Here is an 11,141-nt window from a genome sequence, read left to right as displayed (position 1 = left end):
TTCCCACTCTTATCCAGAGCCCCATTTTCTATTTGCTACACTCTCACCTACTCTATCTACATTTGTCATTCACTCTCCGGCTGCTCCCTGGCTTCCCTAGGAGTCGCCTTACTCTCCCGCACCCTCCAAGTTCTTTCTCTTCTCTCTGAACTCAAATGAACGCTTCTCTAACTCACCTCTTGGGCAGGCAAGCAGCCCCCCACCCCCTCTCCGGGGGGTTGTCCAGGCTCCCTCTCACATAAAATGATAGCCCTCTATTCCTTCCAATCAGGGAGGGCAATGCTTGCCTTATTATTATTAGCGTGAACCGTTTCATCTGCACGCGCAGCAGCGTCCGCTCCAGTAATAACACCATAAATTCAGCCCATAAAGCCTAATGGAGCGAGACAAATGCCATTGTGGGGAATCGGCCTCCATGCGCGCGGCATTAATCACCGTCCTATCTCTGCGCCATTTCACGTCCTCATTAACCGAGGCCTCTAGGTTTGGAGAGCTCGGCCTACTGGAAACCCTTGTTGTTCCAAACTCAGACTCCAGCACTGAAATCTAAAAACTACAAGAAAACCAAGGACCGTGGCCTAAGAAAGTAGGGCCCACCTGCAACCAGAGAGCAAAGCACCAAAGCCTGACACCACCCGAAAGCCCAGGGCCCTGGCCTCGGAACTCCGGGGCCACTTGCGATCAGAGAGCCTAGCACTGGGCAAAGGCGCTCAAAGGTCCAATTAAAGCGTCTGCTAAAGAACCAACTCAGAGGGCGAAATCGGCTAAGTATGTGGTATGTATTTCCGTGGCACACACCCAGCCAAAAGACCGCAATGGCTCTTCCCTTGTAGATGCCAAATGAGGTGTTTTCCTGTTTTCTGTACACAGCGCTATTTTATTCACAAAAATCAGCATTACTTAAATGGTGGGTTTTGCTCCGGTCTATATGCAGTGGAGTAAATACATTTATAATAAAATGTGTTATTTTTCAACTGCTAAGTACACTATGGCCACTGCCTTTTCCAGTGTATTGCCCTACCTCTGGTTAGCTGCCCCCCCTTGTGATTCCTGAAGTCATGTGTATTAAAGGTATACATATTACACTTACTCTGTATTAGTGTGCTGTGATGCATAACGTTTTTTTGATATCCAACTATGGGCTCATGATCATGTTTTCTTTTTGTGTATTTGTGTAAACTGATAGATACAGTTTAAAAAAACAAGCATTGGCATAGCCAATAGGTCTCGCCTTTGGACCTTATAAGTATTTAGTTATGCAGCACAATATCCTTGGTGCAACAACATCAACTGTTGCATGGGTAAACACTTATAAGGTCCCAAAAGGGCGACCTATTGGCTATGCCAATGCTTTTTTTTTTTTTTTTTTTTTAACCAAAATAGGTAGTAAAGGGCCCATAAACGTATACAGCATAGCTTGACTATGTACATGTGTTTATGTATGAAATGAAATTGAAATACTGAAGTACTGGATACAACTCAAGTTCAGTATAGTAAAACTTATATGATGCACAGTTTAGCTACCGGTGAAGTTTTTTAACAACAAACATTACTTCATTTAAATAAAGTTAGAGACAGAGCACAACTAGTGTAATTGCCCACGCATGTTGTGGCTTAAATTGAAGGCCTGTTGCCTAAACATGTATGAAAAACTAAAGGTTCTCCTTAAAGTATAGAATACTTGGGGTCAATTATGACAGCACCTGCTTGTGCTTTAGATAATGTGTCCTACCAAAATATGAGCTTTGATTTGTAAGTCATACCCAGTGGGCCATTGTGTCAGTCACTCACCTTCAGAAGTGTGTTTCAGCATTTCAATGAAGGGCAGAATGAGAAAACATTAGCTTGGGACCTAGAACCGGGCACATTTGCAGTGCATCAGCTTTCAATCAAAAAAGTCGCCATGCATCCCATTTTTATTGCTAGTATAATGTGGGCCTATTTTCAACATTCAGAGAGGTCTCATCCATCAAGGATACCAGGAAAGGCCCAATGCTGGCAAGGCCTTTGAAGGTCCAATATACCCTAGGGGTGTGGTCACAGCTATTAAATGGGGGCTGGAGGAGAAAGCGGCTTACAGTGCTCTGATTATCTCCTTTGGCCCACCACTGCCTCCTCACACTATTATTGAAGGGAAGAAGCTAAACAGATGTCACCCTGATTTGGTGCCCCCTAGAGTCAGGGTCGCCATTGCAGTTGTGTAAGTTGAAACTTTTTACATAAATTTACCTCATAAAAATATAGAAATGCACCATAACGTAGGAAAATGTCTCAATATAGTGGTCAGAGAAAATGTGTCTTTAATAAATGTGCCAAAAAGAGAAAAATGCTGCTTATTTCTGCAGAAAGCTCCCATTTCAATTTCAAATAATTTTTATTATTGGGTATTTTCTATAAGAAAACAATAGAACACATTTTGTAGATATGCAAAAATATAACATTTGGTTCAACACCACACCCGATAAGAAACATAAGACTTAATAATATGATACACGGGAAATATTATCCACAAAGAATATATAAACAAGAAATGTGAGGATAAGATGCAACTAATACAGAATATTATGCACTAGGAAAAAAAATCTTCCAATAACCCATGAAATGAAAAGGAAAGAAAAACTAAACAAATACTAAGAAGAAACTAATAACACTAAATAAACTATCAATACAAAACAGTTTAGACAACTAAACTGTTTTGAAAGCTCCCATTTCTATTGTTCTTTCACTGCTAGGCCTCAATATTTCTTTTGAATCTTTTCTTTCCGTTTGATAAAATAAATGTCTTTTTAGTAAATGCTGATTTAACGTGGTCATTGAATTGCAGACTTTACATTTTCGTGAAATGTGCTGTTTGCTACAAAATGTATTTTTCTTCCTCGCACCATATTAGTCCATCATATTTTAGATAGTTTCCTCTGCTGCATGCTTATAAAGAACAAGTATATTGAATAAAGAAAATGCTTGCTATAGATTTGAATTTCATGATCTAACCAGGACGTGCTAGATATTAATGTTTAATTTCATAGAGCAGTCCATTGTTACACAATGGAACACCGAACAGCTAACAGAGTAGGCGTGCAAAGGTTTTCATGGAAACCTTCCTAGATGTAACTTTTTTTAATACGCTGTAGCAACATTCTAATAACATGTCGACATGGACGTTTAATGTGGGAATCGAGAGAGAAGACGATGGACGATCGAAAGATCCTTTCTTATTGGCTAGAGATGATCCAACTTTAGGAGTTTGCAACATGTTTTGTGCTTTTTTTTATATAGTACATGTACCTAGTTAGAGGGTTATTGCATTCTAGGTATTCTTGTAGTGCATTATATGCCCTTTAACATTGACTGTGCTATTTCTTGCCTGAATTACTGTAAGCCACTGTGAGCAGTGATTTACTTTTTCTTGGATACCTTTTAGGTGTCTTGGTCCATGCTGATCCTAGCTACTGCTGTTATTATTTCTTTCTACCTGTTTTAACACTTGTGGCTGCAGCCGTCAGGGAACTCGGCCGAGTTTCCATAACTATTCTTAATGGGGAGCTTGAGCTTTCATAGCTACTAGCCTGTTGCTGCAAATTTTCTCTTGCTGTTTTCCAAAATAACTCTTTATGGGTTCTTGCTAGGATGGGTTAGGTCTTTTAGATTGAGAGGGACTAAATTCCGTTATGGAACAAGCTGGTATTTTGTATGCTGTCTCTGACCAAAGTTTTCTCAATATTTCTGTAAACGGATTTATCTAACTTAAAGACCGAAATACAGACCAATCTCTTAATGGGAAAAAATAACTTTTAAAACTTAATCTAACCTCTCATCATTGCAGGATCATTAAATAGTGTAAGTTGATGATTATTTTAGAAATGCATTTGGGTTATGCTTCATTCTAACATGGTGACAAAGATTTGTCAACCTGAGGAAGAAATTGCTATGGAAGTTGAAGGTTTGCTTAGTAAGTTTCAAGGTGGGGCGGATTATAAAACGTTTGAGATTTCTGCGCTCGAACAGTCAAACTTTCCAGGACTCCTATTGTATGGGAGTGTACCCAGCCTATCTCAGCTCAGTCACCAAGCCCCAGTATGCGCGGGCCTACCCCCTCATCACACAGCTGTCCTCCACAGCCATATAGCAGCCGATTGGGCTGACTGTTTTGGGCCCTACAGCTTCACAGGTGCGTCAGCCGCACAAAGTTGCTTTATAGTGTTGCGTAGCTACTGCATTACACAACACCAGTGGCCTATGCATGTAAGAGCGGTGGGGCCAGGTGGGGTGGGGGGATTTTGATGGACGATGACCCACCGCTCTTACCTGTACCGGCCGCGGCTGGTACACAAACTTGGCAGCATGCTGCCAGGGAACCTTAGAAGGAGTTGGCAATCTTGTGCATGGCCAGTTCATGCCTGTTTTCATTAAGTCAGGTCACTGTAGTGGAATTTAAAACTCTTAATGGAAGTTGCTGCTCAGTGAATAAGTTGTGGAAGCAGCCGCCTTACAGGCTGTTGGTTTTTTAGGTCTTGCCTAGGCAGTGTGCATGCACTGATCTAGGAGATGTCCTTTAGAAATGGGTCAGCTCTTTTCAAGCACTCATGCTTGTGCTGGCATCCACCTTGCGGGAGCGAGCAGCTACGCGCGTGCTAATTGAAAACAGATGGCCTGCGTGCCGCTGCTCGCTGTCTTGGATGCCAGCACAAGCGCTTGACTAGGCTTGTTCTCTCCGCACGGCTGCCCTTGCCCTCACTTCATCGGCCTCCCAATGTCCGTAAATCCGAACCAATAGTGCACACATGCTAATATGCATGGCCATCCTCTCACTTCGACGCACTAATCTATCTAATCCGGCTCTCTACCAGTCCTCCTTTCCAACGCTGCCTTACACAAATATTTACACCCTTTCCCCTCCCTTTCTCTCCATTTACTCACTTTTTTTGCTTTCTTAATATTTATATTTAGTCACTGTAAAACGCTGCTGCTTCACTCTTCTGTGGCAAAGCAAAGCCTGCACCAGCTGTCACCCTCTGATGCGGCGTCAGTCTCCGCACCTCTAAACCTTCAGAACACGCGCGTGCCGTCCTGCCCACCACCCTCTCCAGTATGGCTCGCTCTGGACCAGCCCCTGGTTGGTCCCTGCATTCATTAACGTTACTGGTGCCGCTCCTCTGAGGATGAACTGAAACTGTCCAGCGCTAGCCAGGCGGGCAATCCTCAAGGCTCATGGCTTTGGCGTTTACAAGACCTATCAAGAAGCTGCTTGGGGGAGGGGCTCACATAGCCCAACGGCTCAGGCTTCTGTCTTGTTTCCTGTATTCTGCGATAGCGAAGTAGTTTTATTTTATTCAGTTCTACCTCCGCTCTGAAATCTTTTTTCTCTCGCTGTGATCCTACGCCCTATTGCTTTGCTCGCTCGACATTGTCGTGTATATTTCTCGCCCCATCTCTTCCTTTCTCACTCATAAGCCTTCTCTTTCTAACCACGTATTGTTTATTCCTCTTTCGGTTTCAATAGCTCTTGTTTCTCAGCCGCATTTCTCCTCTGCTGCCCGCATCTCTCTCTTGCCCTTCACCCTCCCCCCGCCCTTTCACAGCATCTCTTCCCTCACTCGCCATCTCTCCTTTTTAAAGTCTTTGAAGCCCAATCTCGCTGTATTCGTTCCCTGTAGCCCATGCACTCGCATGCCAGCTCTCAGCACACCTCCTTTATTGTACCTTCTACTTCCGCCCTATCCCAGCCCCCCCCCACCTTTATACATATGGGTTTGCCTTTTATCCTCACCGCTAGTGCTCACCTCCCACCACATTTTCTTTCTTTTCCCCCCTAGCGGTCCCCTCTCTCTCCCATTTCACCCAAGGCCCCTCGCTGTCCTCACTCGCTCTCTCGGATCAGTTTCTTCCTCTGGTCTTCTCTCTGCTCCTTTCTCTCAGTCCCATTCTCTTCCTGCCCTCCTGCATATCATCCTCGGGACTCTGCTCTCCCTTCCCAGCTTCCCACACTTCACCTCAACTTCGTGCTCCCCTTCACAAGTCCCCCTCCCCTGTCCTCCCATGCTCGCTCCTCTATCCTTCTCTTTCTACCGTCCCCCTTCCCATGCCTCCTTCTGTGCTGCACATTTGACTGTATTTTTATATATGGGATTCGTGCCTACATTTTCATGTTTTGTGAATACATTTTATAACTTTTTTAGCACATATGACGTCATATACTGTCTGTACAACATTGCTGCATGCTCCAGATACGTTTTGTATTTCATATTGGGGATTGCTCAAGGAAAACATATCTATGACAGGTTTATGTATTATAACTTTACAACATGCTGCACAAAAGCCAAACTACTCTACAACATAGCTTAAATACAGTGGCTCTGACTAAACACTTATAAGATCCCAAAGGCGAGACCTATTGGCTATGCCAATGCTTGTTTTTTTGGGGGCTCTGTTTTGTTGTGGTGATCGTTGTACTGTTGCAGTTTTGTATAATTGTGTGGTAAGTATTGTAATGCGTTATTGTTGTGTATTGTTATTGTGGTAGTGCTTTGTCTTCTGTGCTTACTGTTCTATTCATTTGTCGTCTGGTGTGTTGTATTTTTTGTTTTGAGATTGGCTCGTATTGTAATTACGTTTTATTCTGTTGCTGTCGTGTCGTATTTCATTGTTGTAGTGGTATTGTTGGTTGAGTCCTTGTAATTGTTTGATGTAATTTCCACTATATTACAAAACTGTGGTCTGAGTACCAGAGGGCATAGTAGGGTTGGGGAACACTGAGTTACAGATGGCTGTGAACGAACCTATTGGGTATATCCCATAACCTGCCCCTGTCTGCATGGAAAACCTTGGCTGCGATAGTGAAGCTAGTTGTATTTGAGAGGTTTCTCAAAATTCGCTGTTGAGGGCTCTAGCAGTGCGCATATACAATCTTCTGTGGCAGTAGGCACATACATTTTGCAGCAACTTATCCTCACTGGACCAAAACATTGTAAAACATTCTTTGGCGGTGCGAAAAAGCATGGCTTACCTGCAATACATCTAATAGACACAGGAGAGTGCCATTGAGCTATTCAGCAGAAAAGAAATTTCGAAGCAGAAACTGGCTTTGGTCGCTTCACCCACGACATGGCTTTAACCGCGATATGCCATGGCTTTGATATTGTGGTTCACTTACAAGCTGGGAATGCTAAAGCGGCCCCCACGGAAGCCTTGCAGGTGTGGGAAGGGCTTAAACGAAAATACCGTCGCTTGCTCTTTCACAGTTTCTATGGGTCAAAATAATGATTTCTCCATTTTCTCGCAATTAACAATTCCTCTGTTAGTTTGTGAGATGGTAGGGTCAAGGGTGGCTCTAGGCTCATGGTGGCCCTGGGCAGGGAGCGTAGGTAGGGGGCCCCGGAAGTGGGGGTCGGGGCGGAGCGCGGAGGCCAGTAAAGAGGGGGGTGGGTGGGGGTTGGGTGTCAGGGTGTTTGGAAGTGGAACAGAGCCGGAGGCCGCCAAATCCCTGCCTGCCAGGGGCCGTCACGCAAATATGTATCCATCCTCAGAGGATTATTATATTAAGGATATATATTGACGTGGTGGCCCCTGGGGTTTGGTGGCCCTGTGCAGGTGCACAGCTTGCACATGCCTAAGGTCGCCCCTGGTAGGGTGCATCCTTACAATAAAGCTTTAAGTATGTAGAATATATTTTAAACTTACCACAACTTTCAGTGGCGTAACACAAAATGATGGGGCCACCTGCAGAATGTGCTGAGGGGCCTCCTGCAGAATGTGCTGAGGGGGCCCTGAATCCCCCATATCTCTCAGAAATCGTTGGTCTTGGAATCAGTACCCCCATCCCCCTCGCAACGCATGGGCCTGCGTTACGCCCCTGAGTAATATGGCCATCTCAGTTTGCCGCTTTAGAGTAGTTCAGCTACCCACTTTTCCATTTTGGTGCTTGTCGTTTTGTTGTTCCTGTGTCAAATGGAAGGTTGCCATTACTAGACCTACTGAGAGTTGCAATGGCATCACTTGAAAGTCCAGGAGAATACGGGGTAGATATAAGATTTATTTGTAGGTATTTATTTTTGCAATAAACGTTCCTATCTCAGGAAGAATCTCCGTCAAACTCGTTATCGGGTAGATTATTAGCTGGAGAGGACTTGGCTGATTTGCTCGGTGGCCGGATATATTTACATATAAGTTACTCCTCTGGGATGCAGGACGCTCACGCAGTCTCATTGGTGTCACAATAATCAATCACCCTCGAGTCATGCTGAACACCTTTAGCCAGTCTTGACTTTTTGCAAAACAGCTCTTTGGAAGCTGGGCGGTATAGGAATGAAATCGTAAACCGACCAATGCAAAGATTAATGAACCAGGACGACTGAAGGTAGCACACAGCATGCAGTCACCCGCCCCTCCACCACCTTGTCAGGATCACTCCTGGACAGTCTGGAGTCTCAAGCCTTGTTTACCTCCTCACAAGTCATGTAGTCTTCTAAATGGCTCCCATCTCACACCTGCAGGGCCTTAGATTTTGAGACCTCCACCGCGCCTATCAGGTTGTGAGCTGGCAGCTCCCGGTCTGAAGCTAGGAAGGGGAGGACCGGTTACCATGGAGAATGGGAAGTGGCGCCTTTGCCTCAGGTGCAGGTTATGAGACTTGATGAAAAGTGGGTGGTAACTGACGCCGTGGTGGAATCGAATGGGCCGGTTTGGCTTTTCTCCAGGCCAGTTTATTGCTGTTTATCTGCAGAAAACAGTTTACGTTATACGCGGGCTCTGAAAATTGTCAGGATGATAGCAAAGCCGTAAATAGCAGTTTTCTTAAAAGCACTGTACGATTCCATAGTTCTTACAGGCCCATCCCTTCTGCTGTGATTTTTAAGAACCACGATGAAAACGTGTTCGAATGTGGTTTACTTTGATTCGGGTGTGTTTGACAAAATGCAATTTTTTGTGTTTGTGTTTTTCTTTGTGGATTGTAACGCAAAGTTTCCATTTCGTTTTCCTTCATAGGACTAAAAACGCTGTTGTGGGCAACATGAATGGGTTTAAATCTCCAGCGGGTAACCAGGTATTAGAAAATTATACATTTTGTGTTTGTATTGGACTCATTTGTACAGACAGTTATCGTGTGATTCGATGCTGTAATATTTTTTTAATTTATATTTAATTTTCAAAAGTACTGAACAAAACGATTTAATATTTTCAAAGTTTTCCCTAATAATCCTGAACTGGTAGAACTTAAGGGCTACCGTGTCGCCTCACGTCAACAGAGCACCATGTTATTTTCTTTTATTGTTAGTTTCGGCGAACGGGGCCTGTTTAAGTGAACCAAAACTACAGCTCCCAGAAAACACCAGGGCATCAGATGAAAGCACTTAGCGGAAACATGTTATCTTGCTAACACGAAGCAACCTGGCAACTGTGTACATTGTTCATTTGCTCTATGCACGGTTAAAAGTGCACGTGAGAATGTATGTACGTTATTTATTATGATTATGTTGGTTTAGTGTTAAATATTTTGTGTACTTTTGCCGAAACGAAGCTGCCGCAGAACTTCCTAAGTCCAGTGGCCACATCCCGTTATCTATCTTTAATTTTTGAGTTTTGTAGTTCTACATACGAAATTCAGCGAAGCGGTCACGCTTATGAAAATAATGTACACCTGGCATTGGCAGCGTTAGAGCGAAGGGTGACGCACTTTAATGGTGTGAATCTGTTTCCCCCCCCTTGCTGCGACAGATTCACGGCAGTGGAAGTCCCGCCTATCTTTTCTTGCCTCGAAAAGTTCTTCGATCTCTTAACCCAGCACTTTACAGGAACCTGGAATATGATGTTTGGCTTAAGGTGAAACGGGGTGAGTAATCGATGTCCTTGTATTCTTTGAGAGATGTGGAGAGCACAGTACTGACATGCTTGTTTCAAAGGAAGACGCCTCTACGAGCGGTCTAATCTTTTATTTACTGTCCCCTTATTGCTGTTTACAGAGCAGCAGAGGCGCGACTTTTCCATTGCTGCTGGAATGCAGTATTCAGTCGGGGATAAGTGTAAGGTGAGTACTGTTACTCTTTCGGGTGTGGTGCACAGCAGTGGCGGCTGGGTTACTCTTTCGGGTGTGGTGCACAGCAGTGGCGGCTGGTGTATTTTAAAAGTGGTGAGGTGTAAAGTTGGTGGCAAGTTTGATTTTAGAGAATGAATCGACAAGTACAACTTCCATAATTTTTTCAGTTAATTTCGAAGACTAGAGGGCCAAATGGTACCCTTTGAAACAACTTTTTGCTAAAGAATTTGCTTGAAAATCAATAAGGAAATAATACTAAGAAAGAGTAAAGGCCTCTGCACGTGCTCAGAGAGGACCCCAGACCAATTTTCATTTAATATCTGATGTTTGGAAGGTGAATTTTATTGCAAATCCGAAAATACACCAGTTTGGGATACAGGCTTTTGTAACAATAATTTGAATGCAAAACATTTTATGTAATTGTTTGTGTTCATTGAACACATCACACATAAATAAAATAATCCAATATTAAATTACGACATAATTTTGCATATTAAACCCCTGCACCAGCTCTGGCCCACCCGTTCTATAGATTGCCCACTGAGAACATGAGTAACAATCGAGACAGGACTGCTCAGATTGCCCAATGTAAATAACTAACTTGGGGAACTGCAGAAAATAAAACATTAAAAACTCCTATGCCCAGAAAGCGGAGGGAAAGAATAGTTGCAGATTAATAGTTAAACATGGGGTGCTGTGGTGCATGTAAACGGGCTGGCTCTTGGGGAGCAGGAAGACCGGAACTGTAGTATACAATTCAAAGGCTGCAGGCAGTCACGTGGAAGTGGATAGAGTATGTGTCGAAAGAAAGGTCAGGCAGTCACCAAGTCAAGCTTGAAAGTGACCGAGTGGTGGGAGGTGAGCTTAAATTGGGCTTACCTCAAAGCGCACATTCAGCAGAGCGGCTGCGGTATGGAGCTGCCGGTACTATAATGCGCTTCGCCATGTCTTCAGGTGTTTTAAGCGCTATATAAGTACAAGGTCAGGCGATCCGCATTAGAGATCACTGCTGCTTTAAGTAACTTACGTTTATAATGCTGTTCAATGTTTGCACGCATGGCAAGAATCAGCAATCCTAGATGCTAGGACTTGACTTCTGGCTGCTTTTTCA

At 43.8% G+C, this 11,141-nt stretch overlaps 1 protein-coding gene across 3 annotated transcripts in view; it reads left to right on the top strand.

Moving 5' to 3' along the window:
- Window positions 1-11,141, top strand: part of OTUD4 (OTU deubiquitinase 4) — a 442,490-nt gene that overhangs the window by 152,812 nt on the left and 278,537 nt on the right. Inside the window, exons 1-4 of one of the 3 annotated variants that reach the window (XM_078676881.1) lie at window positions 8,564-8,610; window positions 8,983-9,040; window positions 9,712-9,826; window positions 9,957-10,021. In XM_078676881.1, the coding sequence (XP_078533007.1) occupies window positions 8,579-8,610; window positions 8,983-9,040; window positions 9,712-9,826; window positions 9,957-10,021 (270 nt within the window). In that variant the 5' untranslated portion in view covers window positions 8,564-8,578. Of the gene's footprint in view, window positions 1-8,563; window positions 8,611-8,764; window positions 8,897-8,982; window positions 9,041-9,711; window positions 9,827-9,956; window positions 10,022-11,141 lie in introns of those variants that run through there. The other 2 variants (XM_078676883.1, XM_078676880.1) reach the window with 2 other exon arrangements.

This window comes from Lissotriton helveticus, chromosome 2_1, assembly GCF_964261635.1.
Source record: "Lissotriton helveticus chromosome 2_1, aLisHel1.1, whole genome shotgun sequence".
Lineage (NCBI taxonomy): Eukaryota > Metazoa > Chordata > Amphibia > Caudata > Salamandridae > Lissotriton > Lissotriton helveticus.
Note: the sequence above shows the minus strand (reverse complement) of the source record. Positions and strands in the feature narration are given on the sequence as shown.